Genomic DNA, 18790 nt, shown 5'->3' on the forward strand with positions numbered 1-18790 from the left:
CATGAAGAATCACAAAAAATCGTGGAAATTTTTTTTCCGATGAAGCCAGAATTTTATCTTCTAGGCCTAACAGAAAGCATAACAACCTTTACTGAGAACGATGATATTATTTTTACCTTTATATCAACAGCCGCAAGGATAACCTTTGCTCGACATTGGAAATTGGATAAAATACCAACAAAAGGCCTCTGGCTAGAAAAGCTAGATTAAATCTATGACATGGACAGACTTACATATTTAATGAAAGAGAGCAGAGGCAAACCAATAAAGATGCCCAATTGGAAAAAGTATGAAAAATATAGTAAACACCCTTTGGCAAATACCAATTGATCAGAGTCTCAGGTAACATTGGCTACACAGCCATCCTGCATTTTGTTAATGTTTGGTGGGACTCAGTTGTTTGTTCAGCTCCTGACCAGCTGACGTGGACCCAGATAATGCCGCTGTTTCACCTACTTCATATCTCAAAGCAAACGGAAGGCAGTGAACATGGTCTTTACCATTTAAAAATCAATTGTCCTTCCCAGAACCTTTGCATGAAGTTCTCTTCTTTTCTGCTTCCAGGAAAAAAATGACCCCAACAGTGAATTTAACATCAAAAATCTAGAGAGCACCACTCTTGCTCTTTTCTTTGCTTGAACAGAGACAGCCAGCATCACCTTGAGATATGGATTTCTGCTTCTAACCAAATATCCAGATGTCCAAGGTATTGGTTTTGGAGGCAGAGCTGGGAAACCTCATCCTGTATCTCCTCAGTAGCTGCTTGTCCATCTGCAATAGAGATGTCATTTTAAATATTTTGTTGAGTAGAAAACTAAATTGCTTTAGCCAAAAAATTGAGAACAGTACTGGATTGCCAAGCTGACTATGAACCAGACCCTTCTTGCTGGTCACTAAGGCACCTCATTCTGATATCACAGACACAATTTTGGGAGCCAGGCATTTAATAATAATAATAAATGCTTTTTAACATCTACATGAAACCGCTGGGAGAGGTCATCCGGAGCTTTGGAGTGCGGTGCCATCTCTACGCAGATGACACCCAACTCTACTACTCTTTTCCACCAAACTCCAAGGAAGCCCCTCAGATACTGGACCAGTGCTTGGCGGCTGTGATGGGCTGGATGAGGGCAAACAAGCTGAAACTTAATCCTGACAAGACAGAGGTCCTCCAGGTCAATCGTACATCTGATCGGGGTATTGGGTGGCAACCTGTGCTTGATGGGGTTGCACCCCCCCCTGAAGGCACAGGTCCGCAGCTTGGGGGTCCTCCTGGACTCATCACTGACACTTGAGGCTCAGGTGTCGGCGGTGGCTGGGAGGGCCTTTGCACAACTAAAACTTGTGCGCCAGCTGCGACCATACCTCGTGAAGTCTGATCTGGCTACGGTGGTCCATGCCTTAGTTACCTCTAGACTGGATTATTGAAACGCACTCTACGTGGGGTTGCCTTTGAAGACGGCCCGGAAACTCCAACTAGTTCAGCGGGCGGCAGCCAGGTTCCTGACAGGAGCGAATTACAGGGAGCGGTCTACGCCCCTGTTCAAGGACTTGACTGAACAAAGGATGCCCCCAGGCAAGGGACAAAACATTTCCAATGCCAATTAGGGTGATTAACTGAAACATTAATGCTGACTCCCAGTGACAAAGAACTCTTGCCACACCTTGGACTATACACAGATATATATTCCTTCCTTTCCTTACTTAATTTATCCATACCTCACAACCTCTGAGGATGCCTGCCATAGATGTGGGCGAAACGTCAGGAGAGAATACTTCTGGAACATGGCCACACAGCCATACAACAGACATACAACAGAAAGACATACAACAACCCAGTTTTAAAAATGTTTTAACTATTTAATTTTAATAGGCCTATGGTTAATTTTGTTTTACAATCTCATCATACTAGGAATTTTCAGCACTGTAGAACACTTTCTGCCCAGTTAAGACTTGGGGACCCATGCTGCCCATCAGACTATGCAGGCTCACTTCCAGTGGGCCTCCATGGTTTAACTGGGGTCTAGGAAACCTACAATGCTTGGCTGAGAACATAGGAGGATTCCCATTTTCCATTAAGAACCATGGGGCTAGCGTGAAGAGAAGCCATGTGGCAACACTTCTCCACATGTGAGGAGGAAGCATAGCTGCCAGTGAGGTGGGACGCAGGGTCCCAGGATTGCCCCGCCACTCCGCCAATTTATCATGGAGGCTGGCAAATTGATCTGGAAGACCTCATGCTTTAGATTTTACATTGTACCTTATATTGTGTTTACTGTTTAGCATTGCTTACTGCTTTGAGATTTTTTCCAGAGAAAAAAGCTACATATAAATAAAAATGAACATAATGTAATACAATCATAGTTTGCCTTGAAAACCTCTCTACAAAAATATGAACAAATGGAGACTCTTGAATGGCAGTCCATTTGCACTATTAGCATAGCCCTCTTGTTTAAAACTGCCAAGGCTTTCTGAATCATATGACACATCCATGAGTCAGTTATGCAAAGAATTGAAGGCCTCCAGGAAGGACAAAATGGCAACAGAATGACGGGGGAATAATAATAATAATAATAATAATAATAGCAACTTTATTTTTATACCCCGCCTCTATCTCTCCAAAGGGGACTCAGGGCGGCTTACATGGGGCCAAGCCCGAATAAAAACAATAGTGTAACGAAGTGTGATTTTTTATTTACAGATGCCATGTTTAACTGTGTTTTAAAAAGGGTTAATATTTCAGTTACTCTGCACCATGAGTTGGTTGCCATGGAGAAGGGGGCGGAGCCAACTGGGTTAGCTGAAGAGAGAGCAGAATTTGGAGGGAAACTCAGTGTGGGCTCTGTTGAAGCTCAGGGAAGGCTGATCCTAAGTTAGGGGATCAGGGATAAAATAAGTTTGGTGACTTATTTTAAGGTAGTCTGTAATTGGAGGAATTGCAGTTAAGACTGATTCTCAGTTGGAGAATCAGGGTGGCTCAAAGGTTGGATTTTGAGTCAAGTCTAAAATAAATTTGGTGACTTATTTTAAGGTAGTCTGTCTCCTGACTAGGAACAGATATTCTGTGATTGAAGTGGAATTTTAAAGTTTGAAACACCTCAATATAACTTTGCAACTGTTCAATAACGTGCCTCAAACAAGAAGAAAAGTTATTGTAACCATCAAGCTTGTGCCTAAATAAATGTGTTATTATTCCTTCAAACATCTCAATCTCTGTCATACATACACACATCAAGAATAAACAAGAAGAAAGAAGAAAAATAAAAGTCTCCTCTCTAAGTAGCTAGTGGCTACGTATTCCTATAGTGGTGGCAAGAATTGATGATCCCCTTTGTAATTTGGTGGCAGCATTATAAAACCTCTATAATTTGGTGGCAGCTTTTAAATAAAAACATCTTTAATAACGGGTGGCAGCGGATATAGTTAAATTTATAATAATTAATTAAAAACAACGTCCATCTCCACCTCTCCGCAATCGGTGTCAGAGGTGGGATTTTTTTTAAAAAAAACAAGATTTCTTCCCCTTTCTGACATCACCACAAATTGGTGGCAGCGATGGGATTTCAGAAGATTCCCCCCTGCCTGAGTTCTTTACAAATAGCAATATAAAACACAACAATAGACAAGAGACATGCACAATTATAAAAAATTAAACATTACTCAATAAAGACAAATGACAAAAACTAATAAAAACATGGATTAAAATGGAGAGGTTGTAAAAGTACTGGGTAAAAGGTGCACCATATAAATATTGTAAACATGAGTTGACTGGTAAAGTGCTGCAAATTCTTGGAAGTGCAAATTGGGATGGGAGTAGACCCTGTGTCTATATCAAGTTGGCAAAGGTAAAAAGTGCAAACCGGTACAAATGGTCACAGATACAGGATTGTTATGGGGATGAGCAATCTTTATCCAAAGGCCTGAGTGAAGTTGGTGATATATCATTTCGGCAAATGAGGCCTCTAGCTGCGTTATTCTATATCTGTAGCTTCTAATTCCATCTTTACTAATTCCTTAAGCTCCTCGCAGACCTTTGGGTTCCTTGGACACATCAAAGCATTAGCATTATTTTTCCTCCTCCTCATCAAAACCAGAGTTTATTTTATCAAATCTACAGGCTATGGGCCAGATGGCTAAGAAGTACTGGCAAGTATTTAGGTACAAATAAATAGATTGCAAGAGGCCCATATGACAAAATCAAGGGCAGTAGGACAGTAGTCTGTTTTTCTAATAAAATTGCCTCATCCTTGAATATCAGTCAATGAAGTGCAAAGTACAGAGAACCCAACTCTTCTATTACCTTTACATGGAACACCTCTATGCAGCCCATGGAGCACCAAGGAATGGAAGAGCCAAGGGTGAGCCCCTTCACTCCTGAAGTGGCTGATGCTTTCTCCCAATCTTTTCATTTCCCTTGTATATTATTTCAGCTATGAAATCATATGTAGATTTGGAAGGGGCCTTATGGACCATTGAGTCTCCTTTCTCAATGCAGGATCTTCAGCTAGTGTCCCCAGGAGAGAGGTGCCCAACCTCTTTTTGAAGACATCCCCAGATGGAGACCTCACCATCTCTCCAAGCATTTGGTTCCATTGCCAAACCATTCCTGCTGCCAAGAAGTTTCTTCCAAGGTTCAGTCAAAAGTTATCTTCTTGTAACTTTAGGGCTTTATAACTTGTCTGTCTGTCTGTAGCAGCAGAGAACAAATCTGCACCCTCCTCTCTGTGGCAGCCCTTGAAGTATTTAAAGACTACTAACATATCAGTCTCCTCTTCATCAGGCTGAACATGTCCAGCTTCTTCCTTTTTTTCTCTGTTTTGTTCTCCATATCACTTGTCATCCTCATTGTCCTTCTATGAAGCTGTTCTAGTTTGTCTCCTTCCTACTTGTCAGTACAGCTAAAAGTCTGGTCCTTCTTTTATTTAGAAGAACTTTATTTAAACATATTGCATTTCACAACTCTTTATAAAGCATTTGGTGCAATTTTCACTTCTTAGGTATTCTTTCTTGTTGACCTAGTTTGAAGACATGGCCTAATTCCAAAAGTTAGTAATAGGTAACTACCTATTAATCTGCAGAAACGAAGCCATGCAAGTTCATCTGTCCTCCATTAGAAATGTTTCAGAACACTGATTAACCAGTAATGAGATGGTTGTTTGATCTATGGAGTTGTGTAACTCAGAATCTGGTATCAATCTGATACCCAATCAGATAAATAGAGCCATAGCAAAGTGGGACACATAACCACACTCTGCAAAGCAGGGAGAAAAAAGAATTCAACCCAAATTATGGAGCTGCCTGGTGCCGTAAGCCTCTTCCTTGTCATCTATACCTTTGTTCTTGTTATCTTGACAGTTATGCGGGACCTCTCACGGAGGAAGACGCTCCCCCCTGGCCCAACTCCTTTGCCTTTCCTTGGGAATATCATGCAGATCAAGTCAACAGAACTTTTAAAATCCCTTCTCAAGGTGAGTAATTGTCCAAAGAGTGTAATGAAAGCCTCACAGAATGGCTAAGATTTATGGAGACATTAGGGTTTCTCTGTATTCTACCTCTATGTGCCTTGATAGACTCATATTTTTCCTTCCCAGTTCTCACCAGGTAAGATGAATAAGAAGCCTTTAGGTAACATGTGTGCACATAACTGAATCATGTAGGCATTTGCTTTCTTTTGGATGGGATGGAAAGAGCTATTCAATATTCCCATGAGCACAATCCAAACCTTTCCATCCCAACCCTAAAGGACGAATGTCTTGTCACTTACAAAATGAGATTGAGAGGGGGGTCATTTCAGGAAATGAAGTAGCAGCCAATCTTGGCTGCAAGAGGAAGAGAAGTGAAGAGGTGCTACTAGATCAGTGGTTCCCAACCTTTTTTTTTTTTTACCAGGGGCCACTTAGTTTTTTTGTTTTTAGAAGGGACCACAAGGTTCAAAAATAATAAACTGTGTTAATCTAAAAATAAACTTTAATCAACAATTTTAGCTGAACTTAATAGTAACATGAATTAAGAGTACTCTTATAATATAAAAAATAACATTTTAAATAGAAAATTACTTTCAGTTTGCATCAATGTGATTTTTGAGCTTGCATCTTCTTTACAAGTTAGGTAATACTGGTGCTGATGTTATTTCTCAAAGCTACACACGTATCATCACTTACTTTCAATCTATTCTTGGACTTGTTTTTAATTACCAGCAAAGAAGAAAACGCTTGTTCACATAAACAAGTTGTGGAAAAGAGCGTAAGATAGTGCAAGGCGATTCCTTGAATTTTAGAATAAAAATTGCTTTTTTACACCAAAACTACTCAAGAGAATCAGATTCAATCAGATTTTCCATAATCTCTCACACTTCAGCCCGCCCACCTCAGGTAGAAAGTGCTGGATTTGCTTTATTTTTAAAATTGCTCCATTAGGAATTTCCTCTTTCCCCACTGAATCTGACCCCATAAGATTCCTTCAGATAACCCAGTTCAAAGCAGATATTGTAGAGTTTTCTGCCTTGATATTCTGTGAAGGGGTCCTCTCCTAATGGTGAAAGGCCATTAATTTAAAGAGTAAAGGCAGCCCTTTTGGCTTTGCTTTGCCTCCTTGCACTGAAAATAAAACCAAGTTTGTGAGACTTCTGAAAATTACAAAAGGCAAAAATTATTGGGTAAGTTTCAGATACCATGTCGTAAATATGAATTTAAAGAATTTGATCTGACTTACGATGACTAACAAAAAATTGCACACCCCTAATGTTAACATTTTATCCCCCCCCCCCTTTGTTTTAGAAAAAGGGGGTATGACAGTGAAATATGGGCATGCACAGGTAGTCCAAGGAGACTACAAAGGTCTCGCCCATTGGCGTGCGTGGGCAAGCAATGCTTAAGGGCCATTCTTCAGCTGCTGGCAGGTGAGGGAGACCTAACAGCTTGCACTGGAAGGCACATGAACAGGTGAGCCTTGACTCGCTCACATGCCTGCCGATGAGAGCTAGGAGGCCTCTCTCAGTTGGAAGCGGCTGAGGGAAGCCTCCCAGCTCCTGTGCCTTCAGAATGCCTGCCTCTCAGAGCTATGGAGGCAATACATAAATAAATCCATTTTAAACTGGGACCCCAAAAAGGGAGGTGCAACTCTTATGTGATGGCAACTATTATGCGATGAAATATGGTAGTCTTCTACTTATAACTCTTATGTGTTTCTTGTTCCTATGCTCTTCTTTCTTACTATTGTGGTCCCATTAAAAAGGGAAATATATTTTTACCAAAATACTTTCTTTTGAGTATTGGCACCAAGAGCTTTCCATCTGGAAGCATCCTGTAAATTCTTTGAAAATACCCTGAAGCTCCAGGTCTCAGAATTTAAGTATAGCCCAACCTGGTTAGCACTTGGAAGGGAGATTGTCAAGAAATGTCAGGTTCTATTTTAGAGGAAGGTAATAACAAACGACCTCTAAATTGTGGTTGTCATTAAATCCGCTAGCAGAGTGAGCCATAGACAATTTGTATTCATAGGTAAGATAAAGGTTTTCCCCTGACGTTAAGTCCAGTCATGACTGACTGTGGGGGTTGGTGCTCATCTCCATTTCTAAGCCAAAGAGCCAGCATTGTCCATAGACACCTCCAAGGTCATGTGGCCGGCATGACTGCATGGAGCACCGTTAAGTTCCCGCCGGAACGGTACCTATTGATCTACTCACATTGGCATGTTTTCGAACTGCTAGGTTGGCAGGAACTGGGGCTAACAGTGGGCGTTCACTCCACTCCTGGGATTTGAACCTGGGACCTTTCGGTCTGCAAGTTCAGCAGCTCAGCGCTTTAACACACTGCACCACCACCAGGTATTCATAGAATCATAGAAATTCAGACCCTTGTCTCTAGAGTCCTAGCACAGTGTACATCACACTGGCTTCTTAAAAAAACAACAACTAAGCAGCACCATATTATGTAAAAGCTGCAGTAAACAAATCAAAAGCGCCTGTGTTTAACTAAAAGATTTATTTATTTATTTACAGTATTTATATTCCGCTCTTCTCACCCCAAAGGGGACTCAGGGCGGATAACATTATGTACATATAGGGCAAACATTCAATGCCCATAAACACATCGAACCGAGACAGAGACAACAGACAGACAGACGCAGAGGCAATTTAACCTTCTCCTGAGGGGATGTTCGATTCTGGCCACAGGGGGGAGCAGCTGCTTCATCATCCACTCTGATGGCACTTCCTCACTTCCTCATTCCAACGTTGTAAATTAGTTAAACTTGCCTCCCCACTTTTTATAAGTGGTACCTTATTTCCTACTTCATAGATGCAACTATCTTTCGGGTTGCTAGGTCAGCAACGAGCAGGGGCTACATTTTATTTTTAATTGACGGGTGCTCACCCTGCCACGGGCTGGCCTCAAACTCATGACCTCATGGTCAGAGTGATTTATTGCAGCAGCTGTTTACCAGCCTGCACCACAGCCCGGCCCCCAAGATGATAATTATTATTTTATTTCTTGCAAAGCTGCATGAAAAATATGGCCCCGTGTTCACTGTTCATTTTGGACCTCGTCCTGTTGTGGTCTTATGTGGACACAAAGCCGTGAAGGAGGCCCTGGTTGACAAAGCAGAAGAATTCAGCGGAAGGGTTACCAATGCTACTGTGGATGACACCTTCCAAGGATATGGTGAGATAACCCAATTGGTTTTGCAATAGCAACTCCCAGCTTTTCACCTCCTTTTTGTTCGTCCTTCCTTTTATTTTGTAAAAGATGTGTATCTTTTATTTTGCAACTGTATTTTATGTGTTTTATGGCGCTATTATGTGCTGCTGTAAGCTGCCCCAGTCCCTTGTGGGAGGTGGTAGCGGGGTATAAATAAAGTTATTACTATTATTTATTTATTTATTTATTCATTTCTAACTTTCTCCAGGGGTAATCTTTTCCAATGGGGAACGCTGGAAACAATTGCGCCGGTTTTCTCTTACTATCATGAGGAATTTTGGCATGGGGAAAAAAACCATTGAAGAACGGATTAAAGAGGAATCCCAGTTTCTGCTGCAAGAATTTAGAAAGACAAATGGTGAGTGAGTAATATGTTGTCGAGTGCTCCAAATTTCCTCATTCTGAATGGCAAATTGTAGGGGGTCTTTGCTCCAACTGTTTTGCTATGGGTTTCATCTTCACTGGAAAGAATACACAGAAGCTAAAGTTACCATACATTATTATTGTTCGGAATACAAGAAGCTAGCATAACTGCTAATGTATATAGGGCCTATATAGATCCATATTTGGAGAAAACACAATGTGTTCATAGTTTCTCTTAGATGGTTTTTTAAATGCAAACTCGGGGGGCCCTGGTGGTACAATGTGTTAAAGCGCTGGGAGCGGAATGAGCGCCTGCTGTTAGCCTCAGCTCCTGCTAACCTAGCAGTTCGAAAACATGCAAATGTGTCTAGATCAATAGATACCGCTCTGGCTGGAAGGTAACGACGCTCCACGTAGTCATGCCGGCCACATGACCTTGGAGGTGTCTATGGACAACGCTGGCTCTTCGGCTTAGAAATGGAGATGAGCACCAACCCCCAGAGTTGGGCACGATTGGACTTAACGTCAGGGGAAAACCTTTACCTAACCTAAACATTAGCCAAAAAGTTACCATATGTAATGTGAATAATGATAGGAAATGTGCAGAATATCTTGTAATCTCAACCACTGGGAATAAAACATTCCTGCATACAAGAAAGAATTGAATGGAGATTCAGCTTTTTAGGTTGAGCAGAGATGATTGAATATGACATCTTTTAAGCCAAACTTAGGATTTTGTTTCCTGTCAATGCATCCTACAAGTAGTAATCATTTCCTAGCTTTTTAATATGATCTGTTCATAGACTTCCCAATATGATCTGTTCACATTTCAGTTATGGAAATGTGTATCTTAGTATGTGGCTGATGATAAAGGATATATGCCATTATCTTGGGTTTGTTAGCTTAATGATTCTGCCCATAATGGAGACTCTCAAAAGCATTAGGGGTGTCTTCGGTGAAGTGACACCTCACTCTTTCTCTCTGTCTTTTAGAGAAGCCCTTCAACCCCACCTTCTTCCTCAGCCGTGCTGTCTCCAACGTCGTCAGCTCCATCCTCTTTGGTAGCCGCTTTGACTATGAAGATAAACTTTTTCAGAACCTCATGCAGTCATCGAACGACATCTTCCGCTTGATGAGCACACCCTCTGGCCAGGTACCCTGCTCATGGAAAAAGAAAGGAGAAAGAAAGAGAATGAAGGGTCCTGCTGACACCTGAAAGAAGGATCTTACTGCTTGAGAAATGTTTTTCCACACCCATATATATGGAGGAACATGTTTACAACATAGAAGTATGCAACTTGGAAGTTTTTAGAAGGCTCCTAATTTCCATCTGTGGTCTGATTCCTGACCTTTCCCTTATGTTCAGCAGATCTTCTCTACAAACTGATTGGTGTACCCTGTTTTTTGTGTCCTGTGAGGCTAAATGTTCATTCTTTCCCAACATCTTTCCTTTTTCTCCGTTTCCCAATCTTTGCTCTTTATCTTTTCCCTCCCTTCTCCTTTCCTGATCCCAGTGTCAAGTGTCTCTTTCCCTCTCAACTTTCTCCTTCCCCTTCCCTATTCCATACCTTTCTCTGGTTCTTTGGCTGCCTATACTGTAGAATTAATGCAATTCAATATTATTTTAATTGCCATGTCTTGATGCTCTGGAATCCTGGGATGTATAGTTTGGTGTCGCATCAACCCTCTTGGGCTGAGAAAGCTACAACTACCATGATTCCATTGTGTTGTGCTAAAACAGTTCCATTGGTCCATTCAAGTGATCTACAGTGTAGATGCACCCTTTCTCTTTTGCTCCTCCTTAACCAGTATCATTTGTTCTCCCATCTACTGTAAAAACTTTGACTAGGAAGGACATATAATCCCAAGTCTTCCTACAGTTTACTACAACTACTGGTGTCTCTCTTTCCACAGAGGTATGATGTCTATTACAGCTTCCTGAAGTATTTTCGAGGAACCCAGACCAAGATCAATGAACTTCTAAAACAGGTTAAAGATGTCATTGCAGATCTAGTAAAGCTGAACCAGGAGACGCTTGATCTCAACAACCCACGGAACTATATTGATTGTTTTCTCATCCAGATGGAAAAGGTACCTTGGCAGATATTGGAATGGGAGGTTTACAAGTTGAGGGACAGAAAACATGGAGTCCTCCAGATGTTTAAGACAAAGTCTTTCAGTCTCCTCTTAAATGTTGACCATGAGGTCTCAGGCTTAGGAGAGTTGTGGTCATAAAAACATGGAGAATATTAGTAGTCCTGATTTGGACTAAACCAGGGGTAGGCAAAATGCAGCACTAAGCCACGTTTAAAAATGAGTGCAATTTTGGAGCAATGTGGAAGCATCTCTGAATCCCATACTGCCCCTAAATAACATGTCTGAAGCTTTGAGGTCTTTCCTGCAATGTTCGCATGATGTTCTGTTTATTTCTGCTTTCAGGAAAAAGACAACCCAGACAGTGAATTTACCATCAGAAACTTGGAGCTCAGTGTCCTTATTCTTCTCTTTGCTGGGACAGAGACAGTCAGCAGCACCTTAAGATATGGGTTTCTGTTTCTGATGAAATATCCTGAAGTTCAAGGTATGAAGAGATTACTAGGCTGAAGAAACTAATCCCGTATCTTCACAGCTGGAGCTCCTTCCCTTCTCTCCTTCCTTCATTCCTTCCCTTCACTTCCCTCCCTCCTTCCTTCCTTCATCCCTTCCTTCTCTCCCTCCCTCCCTTCTTTCTTTCTCTCCTTCCATCCTTCTTTCCTTCTCTCCTTCCTTCCTTTTTTTTTAATCATTTTTATTGAAAGCTTTTTTTTAATACATAATTTTTAAAAAAAAGTTAATGAAAAAGTAGAAAGTTTTTGACCTGTTCTGTCTCAGTGCTCCATTCCAGCAATTTTTTATATATATTTGTAATTAACTTATTTTCTGATTCTAATATTTTTTCCCATCCTGAGTTTTTCGCCATAAAGCCTTCTTTTTTATCTCTGTTGTATTGTGCCTTTAGTTGTCCAAAGTTGATCCATGTTAATTGCTTGAATTGTTTGAGTATCTCTTCTTGTAGTTTTAGGATGTATTCGTTGTCATTTCTTATTAAGATATCTTTGTATGTTGGGCAGTTTAAGTTTCTTTGGTAGTTCTGAATCTCTCCTTCCTTCCTTCCTTCCTTCCTTTCTTCCTTTCTTCATCACTTCCTTCCTTCCTTCCTTCTCTCCCTCCCTCCCTTCCTTCCTTCCTTCCTTCCTTCCTTCCTTCCTTCTTCCTTCCTTCCTTCCTTGAATTATATTTTGAGGGACAGTGCTCCATGAAAACAAACAAACAAACAAACAAAAAATTAAATTTACAGAAGGCCCTCCCCACTTTCACAGCTTAGAGGTGCAGGATCTTCATGAAAGTGGAAAAACGGTGCAATAAATAATGTTATTTTTTTAACCTGACAGAACATGTATTATAAAATGATCATAGAATTGCATGGGATGACCTGCTAATGACTAAAAAAGCATTTTCTCTAGGAATCTCTTAAGTCATCTTGCATGACTATGAGTAGCTTACTAGCTTCTAGCAGATTTCTGTTGGCAGATCAAAATCTTTATATTCCATCAGGCTTGTTAGGATTGGGGTTTGTAAGTTTTTTTAAATGGATTGACTGCAGTCTTTTAAATGCATGAAATGCTCTCACTTCTAAAGTGTTTGTGTTAAAATCCTATATTTTAGCTTTTATATTTATTTTATAATAAGGTATGACTGGCGGGGACGAGAGACAGGGCCTTTTCAGTGGTGGCTCCCTACCTATGGAACGCCCTCCCAAGCGAAGTCAGGCAGGCTCCCTCCCTCTTATCTTTTCATAGGAAAGTTAAGACTTGGTTGTGGGACCAGGCCTTTGAGCAACACTAGCAGCATTAAGTATTATAATGTGTGCTGGAACTCGTATTTTTAGATCTGATTGCGCCTATCTGCTTTTTAGTATTGTATTTTGTGAATGTTTTTGTAAATAATTAGTTAACTATATTAATTGATTTGTATTGTATTGTATATTTTTTATATATGTGTTTTATTGTAAGCCGCCCTTAGTCACCTTTTGGGTGAGAAGGGCGGGATACAAATGCTGTAATAAATAAATAAATAAATATTTTTTTTTGGAGTCTTATAAACAGGAGAAAGGTGGAGGAAAAACATGAACTAAATAAATACATCTCCATAATTTTGACAGCAAAAATGCACGAGGAAATTGACCGAGTGATTGGCCAGGACCGCCCCCCAAACATTGGAGACCGGACCCTGTTGCCGTATGTGGACGCCGTTGTCCATGAAGTACAGAGGTTCAGTGACCTCATCCCCCTGGATCTGCCCCACATGGTTATGCGTGACACAGAATTCAGAGGCTACATGATTCCCAAGGTACAAATACTGGGGTACCAAGTCAAATGGGGGAGACCCAGCAAAGTGTTTTTTCTGTTTTTGACAGTGCCCTGATCCCTAATCCATTGAATAAATGGGGGTGGCCTAGAGTGAGATGCATGTTTGCTTTGGTCTCACGCTGCCCATGTGTATTGCTGACATCTGAACTATCACTGTGTCACTAAAGATACTGTTGTTTCAGTTCACAATTCCTCTATACTTGAACACACGAATAAGCAAGGCTTCCCCTCATTGCCCAATCTGCAAAGCCTATGCCCAAATAGCCATCCTGGATTCTGTTCTAGACATCCATGGAACACATGGGGAGTCCTGACATCTAATGTGCTCCACTGGCATTTTACAGAGAGAGAAAACTCAGCTGTAGCTTGAGGTGATGAGGTACAAACCTACATGATGCAAGTACATCATCCCACCCACCAATGAGTAGATGCCAAGTTGAAATGCATTAGTAGCAAATGATTGGTGTGAAAATGGCCTCCAAGGCTCCAGTTAAGTGGTGAGGATATGATGCTTTATTCTAGAACTAAGTCACATTCTAAAGGCCCGGGCTGTGGTGCAGGCTGGTGAGCAGCCAGCTGCAACCAGCTGCAACAAATCACTCTGCCCAGGAGGTCATGAGTTCGAGGCCACCTCGGAGCCTGCGTTTGTCTCTGTCTTTGTTCTATGTTAAGGCATTGAATGTTTACCTTATATGTGTAATGTGATCCGCCCTGAGTCCCCTTCGGGGTGAGTAGGGCGGAATATAAATACTGTAAATAAATAAATAAATAAATAAATAAATAAATAAATAAATAAATAATAGCCACCTCACTTTAAATAAAAATGTGCTGTTTTATCAAATCCATGGGCTATAGTTCTTGCATCTTAGTTCCCATCTGCGCTGCCATACATTGCAATTTGTGGTTGAATATGATCACCTTCCAACTGTAGGGTCTTGGCGGTGGGTTCGTAGGTGACTGTAGAGACCTATTCTTGTTCTGCATGTTCTTTTGCAGTGAGGACATCAGTTTCCAGATGGAAAGTGGCCCCGACAAGGGTTGGCTCAATGCACCTTCATGTTGACACGAATTAAATTGAATGTATTGAGTCTACACTGACCAGATAATGCAGTTTCAAATTGCAGTTTAAAATTATATGGCAGTATAGATGGGGCTTCAGATGGCAATTGGCCCTATACTGCTGCCTTGGAAACTAGGATGCGGAACAACGGCTTCAAACTACAGGAAAGGAAATTCCACCTGAACATTTGGAAGAACTTCCTAATTGTGAGAACTGTTCAGCAGTGGAACTCTCTGTCCCAGACTGTTGTGGAGGCTCCCTCTTAGAATGCTTTAAGCAGAGGCTGGATGGCCATCTATCGCCCCCGATTGTGCTTTGAATATGGTTTTCCTGCTTCGTGGCAGGGGGTTGGACTGGATGGCCCACAAGGTATCTTCCAACTCTATGATTCTATGCTTCTGTAAATTCATCACCTAATGGCCAAAATAGCTTCAACCTAGAACTTCACGGTCCAGTCCTAGAACTGGCAAGCTGTATTTTGAGAGCTCATTAGTGCCACCCCGCAAACTTTACTGCTCTCACATCAACCTGCTTTCCTTTCTTTTTTCCCCCAGGGGACAGAAGTCTACCCCCTCCTCAACACAGTCCTGTTTGATCCCACAATGTTTAAAACCCCCTATGCCTTTAACCCAGAGCATTTCCTGGATGAGAACGGGCGCTTCAAGAAGAGCGATGCTTTTGTGCCATTCTCTTCAGGTAACCTAAAGCGGTGATTCCTAAACTCTACTCCTCCAGGTGTTTTGGACTTCAGCTAAATGCTCCCATGGTTGTTAAAGGGTGATTACAGACAGCACTTTAATGCGAGTGCAATTGGGTTTTAAAAACCCGATCGGACTTGCATTGAAGTCTGCACTCCCACCCCCCAGAAAGTGTGTGCACAAAAGAAAACCCCTTTAAAAAGCCTTAAAATCAGGAAAGCAATTTCATGCTAAAATGAAAAAGCCATAAAAACACAAAAGCCATTTCACTTTCCCTGGAGCACTTCTGGCTCGTGACTGGAGAAGGGGTAATGGCTTTCATGTGAGTTATTTTCCAGGTTTTAAGGCTTCTTAAAGGGGTTTAGGGAGGGGGTGGGGGAGCCCAAGAAAGCCAAGACAGATGTATAGATGGGAAACCGGAAGTTGCACAGTGTGATCCCTGGTCCCATCTACACAGTGCCCACAGCTAGAAAGACACGGGTTTTCCAAGAAGACCAGTTTCTTTACTGCTAACAAATAATCTCAGCACAAAGGAGACTTTTCCTGTGCTCACTTTTCTATGGGGCGTCATCTGGACAACCCTCTTGAAGTGGGAGCTCCTAGATGAGCCCAAAGTGTGATCCTAGCAGAATAAATGTGTAGTATGGCACAGCTGACTTGAGATATAGCTAAATCCTTCCCTGCTGATATTTCTCCAATTGTTCTTCTAGGGAAGCGGGTTTGTCTGGGCGAAACCTTGGCCCGCATGGAGCTTTTCATCTTTTTGGCCACCATCCTGCAGAAATTTGAGCTGAAGCCCCTCGTGGCCCCCAAGGATATTGACCTGACTCCCCATGAGGTTGGATTTGGCAGAATCCCACCTTACTACCAGCTCTGCATGATCTCACGCTGACCTGAAGATCCCACCTGTAGTATTATTTGCACTTGCTTTGCACCTGACCTTTGTATGGGGAAGGTAGAGCTCTATTTCTTTTTCCTGACTCTCTTGCAGCACATTATAATGATGGCGACCAGATACAGTTTTTGCCCAATTATGGCTTCTTGAACTGGCATGCAGTTGTAATCCCAGGCATGGAAAAGATACTATTGATCTACTGCATCTTATCCTGTCCCAGGATTTTGACACCTCTTGACTTTTCTCTCTCTTTCCATTTGTGTGTGTTATACAGTGACACCTTGACTTAAGAGTTTAATTCGTTCTGTGACCGAGCTCAACTCAAAATGCTTTTATCTCAAAGTGAATTCTGCCACTGAAATGCATTGAAATGCTTTTAATTCATTCCGGGACTCCAAAACCAATCCATCCCGTCATTTTTTGTTACATGTTTTAAATACAGTAATTGAACTTGGGACCCCATGGGCACTCGCGGGGCCCATCCTCGACCGGTTTACCTCTCTGGATGCGGAGGCTGTCGATAAGATCATGACTGCAACTAGGCCGACCACCTGCTCCCTCGATCCGTGTCCCTCCTGGCTAGTAAAATCTTGCCTGGAGGGATTACGTGGACCTCTGTTGAATATAATAAATAGCTCCCTTGAGCAAGGAGTTTTTCCAGAGGGCTTAAAAGAGGCGATGGTATCTCCGCTGCTGAAGAAACCAGATTTAGATCGTTCGGTTCCCGCTAGCTACCGCCCAGTCTCGAACCTTCCGTTTCTGGGCAAGGTGGTTGAGAGGGCAGCAGCGGAACAGTTGCAGCAGTTCCTCAATGACACAGCCGGACTTGATCCCTTCCAGTCCGGCTTCCGTAGGGGGAACGGGACAGAGACTGTGCTAGTTGCCATCACAGATCAGCTTCGCTGCCAAAGGTATCAAGGTGGATCAGTGCTGCTCGTGTTATTGGATCTCACAGCAGCATTTGATACGGTCGATCACAATCTATTGACTCACCGCCTAGCCATGATGGGGTTTAGGGGGGCTCCCCTTAAATGGGTGTCCTCCTTCCTCCAGAATCAGGGACAGCGGGTGGTGAGGGGAGGGATGGTTTCCGCGTGGTCTCCGCTAACTTGTGGGGTCCCGCAGGGAGCTATTCTCTCTCCTCTATTATTTAACATCTATATGCGACCGCTTGCCCGACTGGGCTTGAGTGCCACTAGTACGCTAATGACACTCAGCTCATTCTGAGGATGGAGGGCCGGCCGGACTCCGTACCCGATAGTTTCCATCAGTGCCTTGAGGCCGTTACTGGATGGTTGCGTGCCAGCAGGTTGAGGGTGAATCCAGCAAAGACGGAGATCCTTTGGCTGGGCCGTCCGGGTGGGAGGGAGATCCAGCTGCCTACCCTGGATGGTGAGACACTACGTCTGTCATCTTCTGTAAAAAGTCTTGGTGTCTTATTGGACCCTCTGCTCACAATGGAGGCCCAGGTCTCTGCTGTGAGCAGATCTGCGTTTTTCCATCTACGTCAGGCTAGGCGACTGGCTCCCTACCTATCTAGGAACGGCCTGGTTACAGTGATCCAGGCGACGGTTATCTCGAGGCTCGACTACTATAATGCCCTCTACATTGGCCTTCCTCTGTCAGTGATCCGGAAACTGAAGCTGGTGCAAAATGCGCAACAGCTGCACTGGCTACCTATTGAGTACTGGATTACTTTTAAGATACTGGTTCTAACCTTTAAGGCCTTACATGGTTTGGGGCTGGCTTACCTGAGGGCCCGCTTATCCCCCCTACCAACCCCAGAAATTACTTCGGTCCGAAGACCAAAATTTGCTTGAGGTCCCTAACATACGGACTTATCATTTGTCTTCTAACTAGGCAGAGAGCCTTCTCGATTGTAGCCCCTTATTTATGGAATGCCTTGCCAGTTGAAACTCGAACTATCTGAGACCTACTTGCCTTTCGGAAAGCCTGCAAAACCTTGCTCTTCCAACAAGCTTTCGATGGGTGAAAAACAAGGGGCTATGTCTGTTTTTATTGTGGTTTTTATTGTTGTTTTTATTGTTTCTATTGTTATTTTAAAGCTAAGTGTATTGTTTTAATCTATTTCTGTAAACCGCTCTGAGCCAAATTGGGAGTAGCAGTATACAAATCTAATAAATAAATAAATAAATAAATAAATAAAATAAGAAAATGTACTTTATGAATAACAAATAATGTGTAAATGCACATTCATATGGAATAATAAAAAAGAAAGATCAACTTTAAAATGGTAGAAGCACAAAGTTGTGGCAAGGAAATATGAAGCACAAAGTGAAGCCTCCCTGTCTCTCTTGTTCTCTCTCTTTCTCTGTCATCACGACGCCAAGTGTACCATGAATAAAAACCACACAAAATCAACTAACTCAAAGTTCCTAAAGGGGAGAAGAGCAAAGCTGACAGCAATGCACCCCAGGAAAAACAAAATGGCAATGGAAAGAGGGGGGAATTTGTTGGTGATATATCATTTGGGCAAATGAGGCCTCCAGTTATTATATATCCACAGCTTGTAAATCCTTCTTTACTAATTCTCAAAGCTCCCAGAAGAACTTTAGGTTTCTTGGATACATCAAGGCATATCCAGCTGCATTTTAGCATTATTTTTCCTCCTCCTCATCAAAACTAGAGTTTATTTTATCAAATCTACA

General features: G+C 42.1%; 1 protein-coding gene across 1 annotated transcript; it reads left to right on the forward strand.

Annotated features, from left to right (window-relative positions):
• Positions 1–5205: 5205 nt before the first annotated feature.
• LOC134293720 (cytochrome P450 2G1-like) lies at positions 5206–18503 on the forward strand. The gene is made up of 9 exons (XM_062962114.1): positions 5206–5468; positions 8498–8660; positions 8905–9054; positions 10052–10212; positions 10974–11150; positions 11499–11640; positions 13261–13448; positions 15083–15224; positions 15937–18503. The coding sequence occupies exons 1-9, from the start codon at positions 5289–5291 to the stop codon at positions 16116–16118; spliced, it is 1485 nt and encodes a 494-aa protein (XP_062818184.1). The 5' UTR covers positions 5206–5288; the 3' UTR covers positions 16119–18503.
• The last annotated feature ends 287 nt before the right edge of the window (positions 18504–18790 follow it).

This window comes from Anolis carolinensis, unplaced genomic scaffold (genome assembly GCF_035594765.1).
Source record: "Anolis carolinensis isolate JA03-04 unplaced genomic scaffold, rAnoCar3.1.pri scaffold_10, whole genome shotgun sequence".
In the NCBI taxonomy this organism is placed as follows: domain Eukaryota; kingdom Metazoa; phylum Chordata; class Lepidosauria; order Squamata; family Dactyloidae; genus Anolis; species Anolis carolinensis.